The following is a 20,305-nucleotide window of genomic DNA, read 5'->3' as shown; positions in this document are numbered from 1 at the left end:
CCAGCCTCCCGAAATAACCTTGTATACCGAGTCTCTAATGGGCTTCCCTGACAGATAATGCTTCGCACACATGGTCATAACTTGTTGCTGAAAAAATTAAGTGTGTCCTATGTGACGCCACCAGGGGAGGACTCTTTGAAATTTGTGCCTGGTTTCCTTTGAACTTTGACCCATGTGCCCTTTCCCTTTGCTTTGTATCTTTCTAATAAATCACCGAACCTCAGGGTAGTTTTGGGGACCTTTAATATCTTTATGGAGATAGTTACAAAATATTTGTTGAAGAAAACCGAAGATCTAAATAAATGGAAAGTTATATCATGATTCAGAGTGGAAGGAAAGGCAGCCTTCTTCACCACCCCTTCCCCCCCCCAATTCATATTTTCAATTTAGTTCCAAACAATACCCCTGCAGGGCTATTTTTTTAATGGTTCTTGATAAGTCAATCCTAAAATCAGTATGGAAGAGTAAAGGGCCAAGAACAATGAACTCTGAAGAAGAAAACCTGGTAGAATTTGCCCAAAGTGGTATCAGAAATTATTGTAAAGCTAAAGGTATTAGGCAGCATGGAGGACATCTCAACGGGGCTTTTCATGGAATTTGACAACATGACTAAAATGTATAAGAATTAGCAAAAGTCCAAAACAGCCAGGACATTCCTGATGAAGATGAAAAAGTGCCCTACCAAACAGTAAGTTTTATAAGACTACAGTGATTAAGACTACAGACCAAGAGAAGGCCCCCAAACACATCTAACATATACAGAAAAAATTATATTTGGCATTCTAGACCTTGGGAAAAGGGTCAATGTACTGGGACAACTAGCTATCTATAGGGGACACTAACTCCTATTCCATACCACTTTCTATACTCTTCTATATATTTGAAATACTTCGAAATAAAAACTCAGCTTAACTAAACACATACACTAAAATCTCTTATTCTATTGGTAAACTATAAGCCAACAATCATAGTTTTATAAATTGTTCTAACTGCTAGTATCCCCAGGGACTATGGGCTTCCTTAAAAAGCACAGTCCAATTTCACATGGACGTTTCGAATACTGTGAACCTTACCTCATAGATCCTGGCAATTCCACAAAGTAGGGTCACTTCTCCTGGAAACTTATCTAAGCCTTGTTTGAAAAGATTTAAAGCAGTCACAGGTTGATCCAATGAGACGTAAACCTAAAGCCAAGATATATTTCAGTAAAAGTACTGGTTCTTAAAATAATATAGTATTCGTTACGACAAGTGTATAGTTACTGCTTAGTAACAAATTATCTCCTAGATAGTACAATAAAATTTTTTCACAGTGTATAGGATTAATATCCAATAATGCTGTTACAGTTTGATCTCCCATGTTATATACGAAGCATTTGTTCAGTTACTCCTTTGATACCTGCTTACTGTGGGCTTACTATTGTCACAGAGGCGGAGCGGTAACAAGACAGGATCAAGGACAAATCTTTTTAGGATAGAACAGACGTGAATATGTCTATAAGCTGGCATTGAGGAATCAACCATGAGACCGATGACGAGGATGCGGCATGAAGAGGGGACGACCCACGGAACAGATCTGAGAAAGGGCAGCATGGGAGAGCTTGTGGAGGGGGTGGTTTTGGAAAAGGGCCCTCAGAAACAGAGGGGAAAAGGATGTGCGAGGTGGCGGAGTCGGGGAGTTGAGAGAGTTAGCATGTGATGGCCCCCACTTAGTTAGAAATTAGGATATTCCCCTGGATGACCCATATACTTAAGAGGAATCTCTAAAACAGAGAATTATTACAGGTATAGAAACATAAGATTATGACATTTTTGTTTCTTCATAATCATAATTAAAATCAAAGGCCATTTTTTAACCATGTGGCAAATGTTTAATAATTAAGACAACGGCCAATAGTGTGACCTGAATTTTAATTTCAAGCTGTCAGAAAAGTTTAAAAGTCTACTGTGATACTTAGAATCTTCTCTAAAAATTTAAGTTTAATATTTAATGTACAGAAGATAAATTTAGAGACCAGATAGTTTCATCCATTTTTGAAAACCACTGTATGCATACTGAGATTAGCACAGTAAGTTTATAGAGCATAACTTTCATTTCGTATCCTTTTAGTGTGCTAATTTTTCATAACATTTATAAAGTAGCAGCACTTCCTTTTACAGCTCATCTTCTTTCAACCTTCTTTACACCATTTTTTAATTTTAAAAAAATCTTAAAAATACAGAAAGATGATGTCATAACCACCATTTCATCAAATGTTTCTTTGGTGAGGCTTAAGAAGTAACTTTATCCCAATGCTGAAAATTCGAGGTGGCCCTTCAGCTCTGTTGTGGCCGTGAGTGGCATGTGAGGCAGTGTGTAGGCTCTGGAATCAGAAAGTCCTAGGTTTGGATGCTGGCTCTGAACAGCCGAGTGACCCTGAAAATCTGACCCTCTTTACGTCTCCTTTTCCTTGAGAGTACAAAGGAAATATTAAAACCTACCTAGTGCGGTTGCTATGAGGGTTAAACTGCTTATGGAACAGACCTGCTACAACACCTTAAGCTGAGTAGGTGTTCAATAAAGAGGGAAATACTGTTTTTGTTATTATGGCAGAGCCAAGTAATGAAAGACCTCCATAAAAACAAGGCCTGTTCGCTACAGTCTGCTGAGGTAGGAGTCAAGTGTGTTGTTTAAAAAGAGGGCCTCTCTGGGGCCTGCTGCCCATGGGAATGGTAAGCCTGAGGAGGTCTCTTCTGTTCAAATGGGCAATCCTTCAAAGGGGTCTTCTCACTTTTCATGGCAATCAGTTTCTCCTGAAACAGTTATTCTCCATATGGTCCCGCTTTTCCCCTTGCTAAAAATGAAAAATCAGTTAAATCTGAACACATTTACTTGCCAAAATATTCCTGAAGAAGCTGGCAGCTCGCCCCATGCACTGGCTGGAATTTAAACACTTATTCCGAGAAGATAGATTTCACTCAAAAGTAAGAATACCTACTTACTTTTGCCAAGTAGAGAAACGTATCCACCATATCCTGCTGCTTCAGGGCTGATTTAAACTGTTTTTCCGCTTCGCGATACATTCCTAACCTAAGAACAGCCATTAAAAAAATTAGATATGCAAATTAAAAATAAATACTACAGCATTTATTCATGTCCCGAGGATATGAAGAGAAAAATTACATCTGTAAGAGTAAGCATGTACCAAAGACACATATATTAATATGTGTGTTGATACAGTTTAGCAAAAAGGTGCCTATTTCCCATATTCACTGTCTATCCAATAGTCAAATGCTGAGTAAAGTCTGTCGGCGGTCTAGTAATCACAGCAGGACTAATGGCTGCCAGTGAGCCGGGTCACACCAGTTCACCACCCAAAAAGTTTATGATCGGCTGGACCTATGGCAAGTGACCTGAATAAATCCTTAGAGTCTTAGAGCCTCTATTTTACTGGAAAAATTAAAGGATGACATTTCTTGGAAAACACCTTCTGCTCTGAGATAAAACTCCATTTTTAAAGCCGTTCTTTAAAAAATTTTGATGTAAGGTGTAACTGCCACTTGAGCATATAGCTTTATTATTCTAGAAACATTTTACTTTCTTAATCTGATACAGATGACCCTAGTCTATGAATCTGAGATTTATTCCTTGCCTAACTATGACTGTCCTGATGTCATCACCCATCTCTTCCACCCAGAGACCATTCTGTCACCACTAAATCAATCACCGAAGCATGCTTCAGCCTGTCCTTGATAGGTCTGCTGGGCTCTCTCACGATGACTCATCCCCAGCCAAATCAGAGCTACTGAGGCACTTTACAATAACGCTTTTATTTTGTGAAATAAAGTCAGGACGATACCCAGTATGTTTCACTGTGTCACTTTCATTTAAAGGCTTGAAAAAAAAGCAGCTTTGATCATTTTTCCTAACCAAAGCCTCAAGCATTGGTGTGGCTATACCCAAAAAGCTGTTGAAAGACATGGGATTAAGGGGGTTAAAAGTGATCCCGAAAAAACCCGGCCTAAAGTTAGAGGGTGTGTGATATGGCAGAAGCCCCCGCCGCTTCAAAGGTCCCACAACTTCTATAAGGAGAATTGATAAAATGTTATCAAAGAACTCTAAAAGTTCTGGAACACAGCACATATACATATATAACCCCAACTGAACACGTGAGTCTTAAAAACATGGCCGAAGTTCAGGCACTAAATTCCATGCACATCTAATTATCCACCAGAGTCTGTATATTTTTATCTAATAAGCTGTCTCTAAAAATGATTTAAAAGAGTTGTAACAAAAAGACACATATAAAACAAAAATATAAAAATAGGAATAGATTTTTTTAATAATAGAGATGGAAAGAGGAATAAATTGAAAAAAAAAAGCAAGCAGAGCTACTGAGCTAGCTGAAAAGCAAAGAAAGGGAGGAAGGATGGGTCATATGTTTTTGTTTTTGGTTTTTTATTATTGCATCCTCAAGAGATAATTTCTTCTAGTGCTATCAGAAAGGAATTTACCACGCGAGTCTGGGTGCAAAGGAAATGGAGTAGGCCAGGTATAAAGGAAATCTAGGAATAATGAAAACATCAGTCAAGTTCATGAACACAGGCCAATATCAGAGTCAGAGTCCAGAGATAATCCCCACCAACTGCCAACTTTTTTCTCTCCAATTTAATTCAGTAAATACTGCCAAGCACCACCCGCATGCACATTTCATGACGGCGAGGAGACACAAAACTGCAGATAACAACCACGTCCTGAAGGCACCAGTAAAGACCGAAATAAAACATGCTCGCAGATAAATTTAGCATTATGCAGTGAGGGGAAAAGTGCTTTGAGAGCACAGAGGAGGAATGAACCAAGGCGGTTGCAGGGAAGAAGTGACAGACAAGATTCTGACAGCTTGATCGGGTGAGGAGAGGGCGGGGGCACGTTTTAGATAAAGGCAAACTGTCAGCATAAGTAAGTACACAGGCAGAGAAGTACACAGCATGTTACGGGAACGCCGAGTTGTTCTGCTTTAACTGAGAAAGGACACAATAAGGAAGGGGAGAAGTGACAGATACAGGCAAACGTGCCGTCTGAGATATGGGCATGAATTCTGCACCTAAAATCCAGACTTAATTCTACAGGTAATGGAGATTAACCCACGAATCCAACGAAAGCTGTTTTTCACAACAGTTACTGTGACAGTAGTACACAGGAAAGACTGATGAGGCAAAAAAAGAAAAAAAAATGGAGGCAGAAAACCCAGATAAGCAGGTAATGAAACAATTCAAATAAATGACACTAACTGGCAGAAAGAGGGAATTAGGGAGAGACTGAGTCGTAAGGGAGTAACTGCGAGAGCTATTGCGGAGGAAGAACAGTAGAACTAACGGATCGGGAGCGAAAGACAGAAAGAAGCCAATTGGGACTACGTCGTCCAGTAACCATCCTTGACTTCTCCAGGTGAAAGCAGGAGCTCTTTCTCTGGGCTCCCACTGCTCCTGCAATTGCATCTGTAAAAATGGGAAGCATGCCTGTAGTTGTTTACTGTACTTTCGCCCTCATTCAATTGTGAACCATTTGAAGGAAGGGACTGTCTAATAAATATTTGTTACACCAGTATCTGCCAGAGTAGCTGCTCATTAAATATTTTACTGACTGAGTGACTGAATGAACGAACAAATGCTGTGTCCATAATAAAGATGAAACACTATTAAGGAACTGAGAAGAATGACATGACAAAGTGCAGTTATTTAAATGCCAACCTGTATGGACGGCAGAGGAATCCAATTTGTGCTTATCTTTAAATATTAAAGATTTCTGAAGGTTTTGCTTAGAAAGTCCAGATTTCAAGGTTGTATTCAGAAATTATATTCATAAGAGTTTAATGTTAAAATGGTCTAAAATCACCTTTTAGCAGAAAATGCTTCCTCAATCTAACAGTAGGAAAAAATACTTTAGAGTTCTATGTGAAATACCTAATTGGAAAGCAGTCTTAATTTCAACAACAGAAGAAAATGTATCCTTTTTATTCCCTTTATATATTTCCTTTTCCTCAAAGTGTTTGACTGAAAACTAAGGTTTATAAGTATTGAAGGATGCTCACAGTAATTGGCCTACCTTGTTTTTGAATATTAAAAGACATTTATCTTTATAAACATAATTGTTCATTTATCCCTACTTTTCAAATGCTTCGATATCAGGGAATGAGTTTCAGATCTGCATTACTAACTGTTGTATAATATTCATAAAATTAATTACAACTTTTCTGATCTCTCAATCTGCTTAAAAAATATTTAAACATGAAATGAATTAATGTAAGAATATTCAGAACCTAGAGAAACACTATGGAATTGTGCAAATAGTAAGAACAAGCATCAAAAAGCTGAGCTCAAATTCTTGGTCTGCTACTTGCTAACTACTTGCTCATCTTTCTGAGGCTCCGTTTTTCTCATCCAGACAAGGCCTAATAATACCAACTTCCTCGAGGTGCTGTGAGTTTTCAGTGAGTAAATGTGATGTATGGACAAGCCATCTCCTAAATATAAAGCACTTTTCCACGTGACAACAGTGGAAAAAATGACTTGAGAGCCAAGAAGAGTTGAGTGGAAATCAACAGACTCGATTTCAGTTCCAGGCCTGTTATGACAGGTTCCTGCAAATCACAGCCTCTCCCTGGCCTCAGCTTCCTCATCTGAAAAGAGGTGTTGCACCTGAAGGTCTCAAAGTTTCCCTTCCCAGCTCTAAAATTTTATTATCCAAAAGGTGTCAGATCTTAGTGCCACCATGTGACTGTTAAGTAACTGCTTTTTCAAATGAGCCAAAGACACGGTTCTCATTTCTTCATGAGGAAGTCTATCCACACACACACATACCCCTAAAATTTAACAGATCTGATTCCCAAACATGTTGCCAATTCTAAGCCCTCCACAAATCATCCAGATTTTACCTGTAGTAACATTTTCCAATCTGCACTTTCCACCACCAGTCCTTGTACTGAGAATGCTCTGTGGAGAGGGCGGCCAAGTCCAAAGCCTTTGAAAACAAGTCATTTTAGGTTAAGATTTTCTTTTCTAACAATAAACAGTAACAATAGATAATGAAATAAACCATAGAATTAGCATCCATCAAGACATGCATTAGAAATCAGACAAACACAAGCTGCTCATGATTCCAGATGGCCCCACAAACTTTCCCTAAATAATCAGTTCCAGACCAGAGGGCTGAAGGCAGACGAGAAGCAAACACTGATTAAAGGGAAGCAGATGTACAATACCTCTGACTATAATTTTAATATTTAAGGCACGAAATTGATATTTTAAAAATCTAAAAGTTTTTACCCTCCCTCCACCATGTATTGGCTGTCTACTGGCTCAAAATGCCTTTGACTCAGTGGCAGTCAAGACTTCGGCGTGTTAGCCAGGTCCAACTGCAGGCCCCACTTTAAAACAGAGATGTAGCAAAATAGAAAAGGGTCAAGTAAACGGGTAGAAAAAGGTTTGGAAACAGGATCATGAAGAAGAGCACGAGGAGCTGGGGTATCTGGGTCACCGCCATCTTCAAAAACTTTCATTCCATTATTCCGACATCACCTTATATTCCAGTAATTCTAAGGGTCAGATTTTCCTTCGCTGCAGACTGAAAAAAAAAATCTTAATTGCTTTCACATTTACATGTGTTTATCCCATCTCTCTAATGCCTTCTAGTTTCTTCCTTCTAATGTTTATTCAAGATCTGTAAAGAGATGACTAAAAAAGAATTAGAATTTTACACGGAAGTGGAAACCATTGGGACAAAGAGAAAAGCAAATCAATCTTTACACACATGTAAAGCTCATAGAAATCTGAAGCTCATGTAAAAATTTTCTGAATAAAAACGCAAGTTATTGTGAAAAGAGAATTCTGATTTTTTTTGTAAAGTTATCATTCTTTTTCTCAAGGCTGAAAAACTTTTATTCTTTAGACAGTGTTAGTATAATCATGATATCCAACAAGCCAGTTAAAGTAACTCTAAGATTTTCAGTTCTGTTATCTCAGAATGCATCTATTATTGTCCATTTCTTAATATTAATTCTTTTCTGAAATGAATGCCAGAATCGTTCCTTCAATCTCCTACTGCAAAACTAATAACATTTCTTTGTGTTCCCCATCTTCTCTTGCTCCAGGGGAGATTTCTAAATATGCGAACTATTTATAAAGAACTGGTGTGTCACTCTGCTGGGGTTCTAACAGACTTGAAAAATCAACAGCTCTACTTGAAAGCCGCGGACATTAAAAACAAAACATACGCAACTTTCATATGCTTATTTTTCTTTTTCCCCCAAGTCAGAAATAAAAATAGAGGCCAAAAAAAATGAGGAAAAAAGTTTAACTTCAATTAGCATGATCTCTGGAAATACTAGAGAAATGTTTCTTCAATCATATATTTCAATTAAAATATGTTTTCACAAATATATTATAAATATCCGAACATATTAATTTTAACGATCTTTATAAAAACCTTTCCAGCAAATAGATCAATTTCTCTTGGGTTTAATGTAACGAACTTCCGTTATTTGGAATAAGATGACATTCTAAATTTTTTTACAGTGTCTAATTTTCAAAGGTTAGACTTCGTGCTTATGATAGGCTGCTGATTTTGCTCTCAGCTATGGTCATCGAAACAAGTCTTCCTATGTCAGACCTCTACATTTGTGCTAAGCCAATTAAGGAAATTAATATGAACTACTGATATAAAATAAATATAAAAATACATTTTAATGATCAGTCTTCATATAAAGACTGAGGCTGCACTAAGCAAAACCATTTGTGACCATTTCGAATGGATCCCAAGTCCACTGAGGACAGGCTCCCCTTCCTACACATCTCTGTTGTTCTGTGTTGCTGTGCTGTTAAGAGGCTGCCAAGAATTATTCGTTGTTTTAATAAATTCTATCCTTTGTTTCTTATTTGAAACTAAGTACCAAACAAAACTGTCACTGTAATACGATGCATATTAACATTTTAAATATTTAAAGTGATGACAGAAGATCTATATTTCTTTAAAGTCTTTCCCAGTCTTTTTTTTTTAATAAATGACTACATACTTATATTTAAGGATCATTGAATAAGTTAATGAATCTAGAATCTAAATATTAATAAAGGCTCAGAATGTCCTAAATAAAAGCCACAAATTTATAAAAGTCCATAAGCAGAGTCCTTGGCTGATTGCATAATGTTTGTGAAAATGTCCAGTTGAGCATCCCAATGAATTTCCTAAGTATACAGTGCTCAAACTACTAATATTTAAAAAAAACAGTCATCCTTTCACTATTATAGTTGAGACAACTTCAGGATGATGAAATTAAGGAGTGCATGGAAATGAAGATTCCAGAAGCACCGACCCACACACCACTTTAGTTTTGTCAGTATTGCCTCCCCGCAAATGGAAAAAGTATTAACTCAAAGATGGACAGTTTTCCATAAAAGACCAATTTGAATTTTCTTAACATTTAATTCCATTTTACAGTATTCTCTATATTTATCTAATAATCTCTACATTTGTGTGAAATAATTCATTTACAAAGAAATTTGGAGGCCATCCAAAGTAACTAATATAAAAGCATGTCTGATTTCTAAGGCATGTTAAAAAACAGATTTCCTTTTCCTTTTTTTCCAGGTAAAGTTGCAAAACATACAAAAGGTATCAAAAATGCGTGTTTTCTGTTCATTAGCTAAATCTTTCTTCCATTCGGAAAATAACATTTGTGGTAAAATCTAAAATGGCATTTTAATGGCACGATCTGACCCATAACAGAACTAGAATGTGGGAAGCCCATGACAGTAAGAAATAGAGCAAGGGCAAATGTCCTACTCAGCACCCCCAGCACCTGTCATAGCGCTAATTCACGGCACTCGATAACCATTTGTTTACAGAATAACCCAATCAAATATAAATCAATCAACAAACTGAACTAATGAATAAAAAGGAAAACAGAGACACTACCAATTTGTGGTTTTCACTAGATAAAAACAAAACAAATTGCTTAATTTTATGTTCTATAAAATAGTATACGTGTATTGGGAGTAAGTAGATGAAAATAACAAGCAGGATATGATTATAAGAATTTTAATTTATTACTGCCCCTCGCTTATAGCTAAATTTATAAATGAAAATTTATAAGTGAAAATAACATTATTGAAAATTTGGGAGAGGGGGGAGTAAATCTCCGTTAGTGCCATCAGGTATAACTTTTTTAATTTACTGTTGTCATCCAAGCTGCTGGCACAATGTAGGCATTCAACAAATGTTAGTAGAATAAAGACATCTTAACCTCGTAATACTATTATTTTCATTTTTAAGTAACATCTTCTAGTATCTGTCATAAATATATCTTTTCAGAGTTATAATTTTATTCTACATACCAAATGGTATATTTAGTTGGCTTAATATCATAAAATAAACACTTTTCAGGTTTCTGCCTCGTTTTTATAATTATAATTTTTAAAGACGGCATAAAGCTCGTCATGCAATTTATCACACCTTACTAAACTCATCATCTGTCACTGAACTGAACACTTAAGTTGTTTTTCAGGTTTTTTTGGAATTACAACTAAAGCTACAATGAACATCTTTACAAATACAGCATTTCACCTTTTCATGAAATTTCTTGAGACGTGAAATTACAGAAATTGAACATCATCTGTAATATACAAGTGTAACAATTCACTTCGTCCATAGAGCTGTATTTGAATCAGTAGGTCACTTTCCTTTGTGTATCTGTAAAATATTCTATTGTTGGCTAGTTAAAATTTTTTAACTTCTTCATTGAGCAAATATGTAAAAGAAAGCCTTTAAACTAATTTTTTGAACAGTGTCATTTAAGGAAGTATAAGAATCTATTTCAACAGAGTCAAAAAGTGTGCTCACTTTTGCTTGTTTCTAGTGTATTAAGACTCTTTCATTGTTCCTACGAATAAAAATATAAAACTCATAGTGACTCATGGATCAGGCACAGTGCTTATCACTTCTATATTTACACAAATTTTTCTATTGAAACTGACAGTGGATTTGAAAGCATCAGTAATTCTCTTGTCTTTAATAATTCCACCTGTTTATAAAGAAAGGTAAGAAATAGAAGCTTTCAGAATCTAAATCCCCCAATTCAGAAAACTTAAAATAAAATAGCATGAACTCAAAACTTACAGTTTTAACATCATTTTCATGATGAAAGATATACTCAAACAAAGCCTATGAAGAAAATAATACCAAAAATACATTAGATTTTATTTTAACAAAAGCACTTTATTGTTATATCGAAACTCGAAGGCCATTTTGACATAAAATACCATGCTACCCTAAAGTGCCTAGGATTTATAAATAATAGGTCTACCCGTCAATTGTCACACTCATTTAAAATATGGCTATTTACAACCGCCTCCTATTTTTACAGAATACAAACTTGAAAGCTCAAATAATTGAATAATTTTTTCATATTATACATACTATTTTATTGGAAAGAGTCAATGAAAAGACTAACTTTAGGATTGCCATGAAACAGATACACCCGATGTTTGACACTCTTTATATATATTATACAGTGATTAGGATATTAATAATGACACTTTTGACATGAAAAATCTGGAAGTTCCTTCCTAAACGAAGTAGAGTTTAAGTATAAATTGGGATGTCTTTTGCTTAATATTCAGATGCCTCTAACGTGCAGCCAGGGCTGTGAATCATTATTTTAATCCTTCACCCAGTTCATCTAGATAAATAAGCATTTACTGGGTTATCTCTCGATGGTACTATGTTTGTCCATAATATCATTACTTTACACTTGCAAAGAGGCTAGCATTCTTAGAAGATATCAAGGTTATTAGTAGAGAAGACTTGGAAACAATAAAAAAAAAAAGGAGGGAAAAAAAGACAGGGTCCTTCTCTAAAGAACTATAGTTAACTCTCCACTTGTTCTGTTATAAAGAAAAACAAAGTTAAAAGAGTGCTGTTGGTGCTCCCATTACCATGAAAAAGATGTCACAATGCCTGAGACAGTTTCAGGGTCACCAGAGACACCCCGACCAACATGCTAACATTAGAAACGAGTACTGATGAGTCAAGGTGAGTTGGAGACTAAAGACAGAAAAACCTCGCCTCACTTCTACAACACACTAAAAAAATACAAACTCCAGTTCAGTCTAAATCTGGTAATACAGACCAGGCCTGTCCTGGAAGCATCATGATTTAATTGAGGGAGAGGCCTCCACTGACCACACTCCTTGGTTACAAAACAGCACTGGTATCAATCAGCCATCCAGTCACCTTAAATAAATGGCCTAAAAAAGTAGGGAACCAGATACTCCATGTGGGTTGCTTTTAATACTCCGCTCTCACAAAGGAAAGAGAAATGAGTAAAGCTTTACGATTCTGTTAAGTGAAGTTGACTGGATTGCTGTCAAATAAGACATCTACTTCTGACTTAAATGTCAAGTCTGTATGGCCGGTGTCCATTCGCATTTTCCCTAGAGTGTGTGATATTTAGTAAATATGTTAAATGCCATTAGAACCAAGATTAAGAAGGAGCGCAGCACTCAAGTACAGAATTCACAAAGATTACACCTAAAAACCTGAGCTAGGCTTAAACCAGTTTTCAGAAGACAAGTGCTCCTGGCTCTGAATTATTCCACACTCACCATCAAGATTTTTAATATTAGAAAGGTCATAAACACCCTTCCTTCCTCCTTCTCTCCCTCTCTCTCTCTCCCTTCCTCCCTCCCTCCCTCCCTGTCAGATTCACTTACTTTCTCTTTAATTTAAAGGAGCATTTAATCTTTGAGTAGTTAGAATTACTAATGTAGTTAGCTTGCCACTGTCTGGCTTGAGTAATCCTTACTGACATGCCTGATTAATTGCTAATTAGAAGGAGTACATATTTTTTTATCTTCTTTTTGACAGTCCTAAAACCCTACAAAAATAGAAAATTATTTTTCTGAGAACAGTCCAAGCTGAAAAAACAAAAATACACACACATATAGATGACCTAAGCTTCATTCCCCGAAGACAATGCTGCATATCTGCTTTCTTTGTTACAATTTACTGTTCTTTGTAAGGAGAAGAATTTCCTATAATAACGGTATACTGTATATACTTTATTTCTGATTGACTTTCCTTAACTCAAGACTAAGAGGAATTTTACATATTATAAAAATTAAACATTTCCATTTCAATCAAAACATGGCTTCTCCTTCAGAAATTTTTATCCACTTCTTACAATGTTATTATGATAATACTTCTAACATTACTTCGTAACATTAAATAATTTTAAGCACATACCTTTGCCAATTTGGGTTTCTGGGCATATTTTGTTAAATTCAGTCTAGATAAATTTATAAAAGGTCCATCAGGACTCGTAAGCATGGAAGCCTATGAAGAAAAATGATAGAAGAAGAAATATGACTTTCTCTAGAAACATAAATTGAATTTAATGTGCATAAAAATTATAAAGACAAAAGGGAAAAGAATGACTCATTAAAATTTTCCATATAATTCTCCCTTATAACAGCAGTGAAAAACGATGTAATGTAAAGTTGCTTTCGTAATGCAAGGCTATGGTAAAGCTGACAGAATTCACCGTTCCCAGCCTGACAAATCTCCCAGATGAGCTGGTGATCGGGCGAGCCGTGTAGGCGGTTCTGGGTGTCCTGATGGCCTGTTCCATGGTGCCCGGCCTTCCACTTTGTGTGCTGGGTCGCAGGAAACCTGTAATGGGTCTTCCGGCTTGAGTGATCGGCCTGCAACGATTATAAATTGTTGAAATGCAAAGGAGATCAATAAGGGACGATTCTCAAACAGTCTGATCAATATTTTGTGTCCGGGAGTATGAACCAGAAGTATATACCTGACAGCTTGACTAGGCCCTCCCATCTGATTAGTTCCAGGGAGTTTCAGAGATGTTCCAGGGCCTAGGACATGAGACAGTAAATTCGATTTATATATTACTTATTAAACTGTAACGACTGTCAGCTAACACAATTTTCAGAAATGCGCTTGTCTGATGAAAAGACATTAATAACAGGAAATATATTTTAGGGAAATGTGTTAGAGACAAATATTTATTATCTATCAGGTTACTGACATTATCGTATTTAATCTTCACACTGTGAGGTAGGCAGTAGTAACACATTTAGCAAAGGTTTAACAAGTTAAATAGACAGGTGAGCCTGGGATTCCGACTCACACAAGACCAGCAGGCTCCAAAGCTCCAAAGCATCGAGCGATGGTTTTATAACTCAGTTTATTTTTCATAAAACTTCTCCCAATAAAAGATCATTTTTATGATCTTTCAAATATCCAGAATTTAGATATTCTTAACTCCAAAAGAGCAAAACGATGGGGAAAAAAACATTTTAAGATGAACATATGTATTTTTTCTCAATTTCCATTTGAAGCTTTAAAACAGCTATGACTTTCCAAAACGCGTTAGTGACTGATAATTGTCATAATGAATAAATTACCAGTAAGACCACCACACGTCATGCACCAGTTCACCTGCAGACTGGGGACTGGGCAATCCCAATAGGCATTCACAGCCCAGCAAATCGTCCCATTACATTACATCATGCATTAGAGCAAACTGCCTTAAATTATTACAGTAAAGTGGTGTTTTGGATGATGAGTTTTTAAAAACCCTTTTAGAATACTTCTGTTTGGATGCTTCCTGTGTTTAGGCTCTCAGATAAACAATCTTTTGATAGAGAAGCAGTTCAGATAGAATGTATTTTTATAAAATATTTTTAAGTGCATAACTAAACTTTTATTGAAAAAGCATTTGCCATCGATCTCACACCTTTAAATTTAAGACAATATAATTGAATCGTGGAAGGAAGCCCTTGCACTGTAAGGCAGAACAGAGACCATTTACTTGAGGCAGTTTTCTCATGTACATGTCTTGTGTCTATTTTTTAAAAACACAAGTACTCCTCCTCCTAAGGGCATTTCATTTACTTAACAAAAAACCAGCACTTACGTGGGACTTGGGCAATGGCATTTTCATCCAGCATCATTTCTGCAATTCCTTCCTGATCTACATCAATTTCATCTACATACACCATTTCAGTTAGTGCTCGTGCTTTTAAAATCCAAGCTGCCTAAAAAGCATGGATAAAATGAAGCATATATTAAACAGCATGAGAAGTACTGCACAGTCCATAGAAACCAGCCATCCTTTATTATTTTCTAATTTTTGAATAAGCATGTTTACAACTTAAGGCATTATGCTAATTTAAAGGGCATGTGTCAAGAAACTAATACAAGAACACGAGGTCATTATTACTCAAGAAACAGCCAATACATCAATTACCCAATAAATAAAAGTGTGGTAACGACCTGGTGGTCTTCTAACATGCGTTTTTATAAGTAAAAGAAGATCTTTAGAGAAAATTTAACTAGAACAGTAATTTGAAAACAAATGAATAAAGCTACAGCTTCTCTCCTCTTTCTGTCTTCCTCCTTCAGGGCCAAGCGCTTCATGAGGAATTCCCTGATCGTTGGACTCTAAAATACTTCTCCGTTGTCTTTCTCATACAGCGTTCTCTTTATGCTTCTATCATCACGTAATTACCAAATGCTGTAATTATGTGGACATAGGTTAGTCATCCCTTCCCCAGGAAACAAGCATCTTTCACCTCGTACAAAACATAATAGGTATTCTAAAAAAAATGTTGAATTAAACTTAGATCTGTTTCTCCCAGTTCCCAATAACTAATCAACACAATCTTGGTTGCTTTGTTATCTGGCTGGTAGAACTTTTGCCAGAAAGTGGGAGGAAAAATTAAAAAGGTAATTAAGGAACCTGGAAAATATCAGCTTTGCTTTACCATGAGAAATTGAAATTAAAGGTGTACACAATTAAATATCTGGTTAAACACTGAAAACTACTTTATCAGAAACGTCCACCTTTCTGCTTCACCACAGAACAGTAAAGTTCAGTGTCCTGGGACAATATGGGCAGAAGCCGATTCCTGGAGGAGCAGCATAGAACTGACTCTACACGGCACAGAGGAAGTAGCATCAGGGGAAACCTGGGGCGGGGTTAGAGCTTGCCTGCCATACCAGGGATCTGGCTCTGAAACCCACTGAGTGAAAGCAAAGGCACTGAGAGCGAAACAGACGAGAGCTACGAGCGGTCCAAAGGTCCTCACGTGAAGAACCTGAGATGCGTTCCGTCCTCAGCACATTTACTGAGCACCTCCTAACCACAGAGCATTGGGCAGGGTTCTGAAGAGGAAACATGAGATTCAGACACGGATCCTAATTTCTCTGAACATGTGCCCTATTGGAATAAATGGTAAGGCAGAGCAGAGCATGACAGGTGCCAAGTGTGTGATGCGGGAAATGGTCTTTATAGGAATTCGATGACAGCAGAGATCATTTTGTGGGCTAAAGTAACTGGAATGCATACATTAAAAAGATTTTAAGAAAAATCTTCATGCTTTCATTTTAATGGAAATAAAGAAGGCTGCCTTCACGATTCATTTAGAGTCCTAAAGTGAAATGACATTTGTTAGACGATTGGGGTTTTTTTGGCTTAAATTTTTCTGGTCGAAGTTATTCTTACTTACCTACTAAGCTAGAATAAAATATTTCAAATGGTATGTGTAAATTTAATAGCATTACATGAGCAGAACATGAACTCAAAAATTGACTTGTTAAGTAAGAAAATAAAAAATCAATTCCGATTGGCAGTGCATGTAACTGTGGGAGCCACCACAGTGTAGAAACAACCTAAGGTTTGCATTCATAAAAGATCAGGAAAGTTATCAGATCTATACAGCTATTCTCAGGGGTGAGGGCAGTCAACACTGGCTTAGACAAACTTCAAAGATGGAAATAAGTAGTCCGGATTCATCTTAAGTCCCCACCGTTCATAACACCCTGCAAGCATGTGAGGGTTGTAATTCTTTGCCCAGCAGTCTCTGGCGGACAGGAAGGACCGCAGTGTTTTCTGCTGGAACCGAGAAGCAGGACGTGGGCTTCGCTGGTTCATTCTGATAAGACTGGGGAGCACCTATTGCTTGCCAGGTCCTGGAAACAGGTAAATTAAGCCACAGTCCCAGTGCTAGCTCATCACAATTTCAGTGTTATAGGGAAAGTATAATAACAAAAGTCTGGAGTATGGTATGAGAGGACAGAAAAAGGCACTCAGCTCTCTCTCACACAAAATGTTAAAATAATTAATTAATTAAAAAGAATAAAAAGAAAGGGGAAAAAAAATTAAAAACACACAAACTTTCACAACATGACAATTTAATCTGCAAACGGAACATAACTATACACATGGAGGTGGAAGGAAGGATAGAGAAGAGTTTGGCCCCGTGGCCAAGACCGGAAAGCTTGTGCCAAGCAAAGGGAACAACAGGACAAAGGCAGGCGGGTGAGCCCCACGGCTCATGGAACGTTGGCGACTCCCAGAGAGTTGGGTATGGCTGAAAAATCAGGTTCTGCTGAGGCGGCAGTCAGAGAAGAAGCTGGAGAAAAGGGCAAGGGCAGACGACGGACCCTGTGCGCCACAGTGAGGTATATGGATTGTCATTGTGGCGATGAGATAATGGAGCTTCGAAACTACGACCTGGAGTCCTAGTTAACTGACTCTCCAGAAGCCAAGCTTTTACTGTTACAGTATCATTTGTATAGTCACACGTATGTTAACTGTTTCCACGTCCGTCCCATTATCTCGCTTTATACTATCACGCTTCTTGACATCTATCTTCCCATCGACGTCCCACATGTTAAGGAGGGGCAACTTTTTTTTTTTTTTTAATTCGACTAAGCTAAACATAGGAAAGCAAGTTCATAATTCCTTCCCTCACGAAATGAAAAATGTTTTAGTAGCCAAATAAGAACATCTTTTTTTTATTCCTTAGGAATTCATTATTTCAAAAAGGTAAATAGATTTATATTTGTTTGTTTCTAAAATCTAGTTCGTAAGTAGAAATACTGTGAGTTTTTGATAAAGTTTTGTACTAACATCTACCTAAACTATTAAATTTCAAATTTCATCAGTATTTGAGAATATTAATCTTCCTGACTTTCCTCCATCCCAACAGAAAATGACCTTAAAAATCATAGATCACTGCTTGATTAAACATCAGATAGTATTCAAAGAACTGCTCTTGGCAATGTGAACAATTCTTGAGATTTTAATAAAAACAGCAGATGGGGCTTTGGCTTTAAAAAAATTAAAATTTTTATTTTGGAAAAAAGCCAAGTATGTTTTACAGCCCTAAAATCCTCTGCCTGTTTAAATGAAAAAAAAAAACAAAGTTCAAAACTAATCAGTGATTAAAACACATAATAAAGCACAATCTGTGATCCCAAACTGTCCCCTGAATCTTAATAAAAACATAAATCAGTTTTATTGGATATGTTTAACCTGTTGATAATTGACAGGGTCATGCAATTTATGTAAATCATTTGAAAACCTATGTATTGGGTTAAAGAAGTACAAATTAGTAGTTGATAGCTGGTCACGGGGATGCTGAGCACGGCATACGGAATGCAGTTAGCATTAATATGATGGCTAGGTGGAGGGCCAGCGGAGGGAGGGAGCAATTGGGGGGGTTGTTTTATGAACTACACCAATGTACTATATACTTGAAACTAATTAAAATAAATTAATTGATTTTTAAACACCTATGTATTGGAAGTACTGTGAGAGTCATAAAAATAATAAATGCTTAGAAACTTTTTTTAAAAGAAAAAAAGCATAGATTCTCCAATCTAAATGAGTAATCATCATATCAATTATTTCTTTTTATCTATGGAACATAATCCTATCTCAGGCACCTACTGAGTTTGTCTATAGGACATCACTCGAGAAAAATATCTGCCAGCTAACATCAAGAAAATATTGACTTGCTGTACCTTCTGTGAGGTTAATCCAATTTTAGTTATGAAAATAAACACTGAAAAAGTAAAAAAGTATACTGACTGAGAAAAACATGTCTAATTTGTTCTGTTCCTTGGAATAGAGAATGCAAGGCCGGTAGTTCAAGGGCATGTAAGAAACAAGTTTGCTAGATTATTATTAGAATAAAACCATCAAAAGAACAGTCTGTCTAACCTGATTTTGACATCAGAAGAATCAGAAACATCTGATACTGCCTACTCTATCAAAATAAAAACAGGCGCAAAATATTTAATTATTATTGTAAAGCCTCATTTATTTTGAAGTTGTAAAAAATGTACAAATTAAGAGAGGCAAAAAGTATAAATAGTGAGCTCAAAGCAGTCCGGTCAGCCTTGTTCCCTTTTAGCTCACTATCCAGTAGATAATTAAGTCAACAGTAACATAACAGGAAAGTAAGACTAAGTACAGGTCCTTCCTGAAGTCCCCATGCTAGTCTGAAACTTTCAAATGCCATTTTGAGTTTTAAAATCATTCCAATGACGCAAATTATTATTTTAACTTAATTTTAATCAAAATATTCCAAAATCATTAAAAGCAAAAAGCACATTACTTACTCTATTTGTAATTTACGTCCTTCTTATATGACATGCAAAAAATAATTTTGCACCATCTCTCAATTTGGAAATTATGATTATGAACATTTCAAAGACAAATGGTATATTTTTAAAGCAGCGGTCCCCAACCTTTTTGGCACCAGAGACCTGTGCTCCTACGAGAATCTGATGCCTGATGATGTGAGGTGGAGCTGAGGCGGTGATGCCGGTGCTGGGGAGCGGCTGCAATTACAGATGTAGCTTCGCTCACTGGCCCGCTGCTCACCTCCTGCTGTGCGGTGTGCGGCCAGGTTCCTAGCAGGCCACAGCCTGGGTGTTGGGGACCCATTTTAAAGGAGAGTACTATATTTTAATCTATTTACAATGTTTGTTGGATACCACACACGCCTCCATAAGAGTACTTTGTATATTGCTTTCTTCTGAAAGGTTTGAGGATTACTCATGAACCCCATATGAGGTAATATCGTTTATTTTATTTACCTAAAAAAAAAAAAAACTGTTAACATTCTCTCTCACTTGGCAGGGTAAACACCTGGCAATATTCAAGCCCTCTGATTTGCAGCGCTCTCATTTCCAGACTTACTAAAAATCCTCTTGGGCTAAAAGCTTCGCTGGCCAGGCGTTCCCCTAACCAGACCGCTTTCCCGCCCTTGCTGTGTTCTCTCCAGGTTACGGACCTCCCTGACCACCTCCCATCTCTACCCGGGCTGCTTTCGCGGATGAGGCTGTCTGGCCAGTGTCCCTTCCTTTCTTCCTCACTGTGACAGGCGCCTCTCTCTATAACCGAGATCTTCTGACTCTTCACTCGAGACATAACGTCCCATCCATCGCAGTGTTTTCA

At 36.9% G+C, this 20,305-nt stretch overlaps 1 protein-coding gene across 1 annotated transcript in view; it reads right to left on the bottom strand.

Annotated features, from left to right (window-relative positions):
* TTC8 (tetratricopeptide repeat domain 8) overlaps window positions 1-20,305 on the bottom strand; it is a 41,673-nt gene that overhangs the window by 11,871 nt on the left and 9,497 nt on the right. Inside the window, exons 2-9 of the mRNA XM_016123821.2 lie at window positions 14,969-15,089; window positions 13,841-13,904; window positions 13,574-13,733; window positions 13,276-13,365; window positions 11,149-11,193; window positions 6,914-6,999; window positions 2,982-3,069; window positions 1,074-1,184 (exon numbers count right to left, since the gene is read on the bottom strand). Coding sequence (XP_015979307.2) covers window positions 1,074-1,184; window positions 2,982-3,069; window positions 6,914-6,999; window positions 11,149-11,193; window positions 13,276-13,365; window positions 13,574-13,733; window positions 13,841-13,904; window positions 14,969-15,089 — 765 coding nt within the window. The remainder of the gene's footprint in view (window positions 1-1,073; window positions 1,185-2,981; window positions 3,070-6,913; window positions 7,000-11,148; window positions 11,194-13,275; window positions 13,366-13,573; window positions 13,734-13,840; window positions 13,905-14,968; window positions 15,090-20,305) is intronic.

The sequence above is a fragment of the Rousettus aegyptiacus genome, unplaced genomic scaffold (assembly GCF_014176215.1).
Source record: "Rousettus aegyptiacus isolate mRouAeg1 unplaced genomic scaffold, mRouAeg1.p scaffold_m13_p_3, whole genome shotgun sequence".
Taxonomy (NCBI): domain Eukaryota; kingdom Metazoa; phylum Chordata; class Mammalia; order Chiroptera; family Pteropodidae; genus Rousettus; species Rousettus aegyptiacus.
This window is presented reverse-complemented; position numbering and strand designations above follow the sequence as displayed.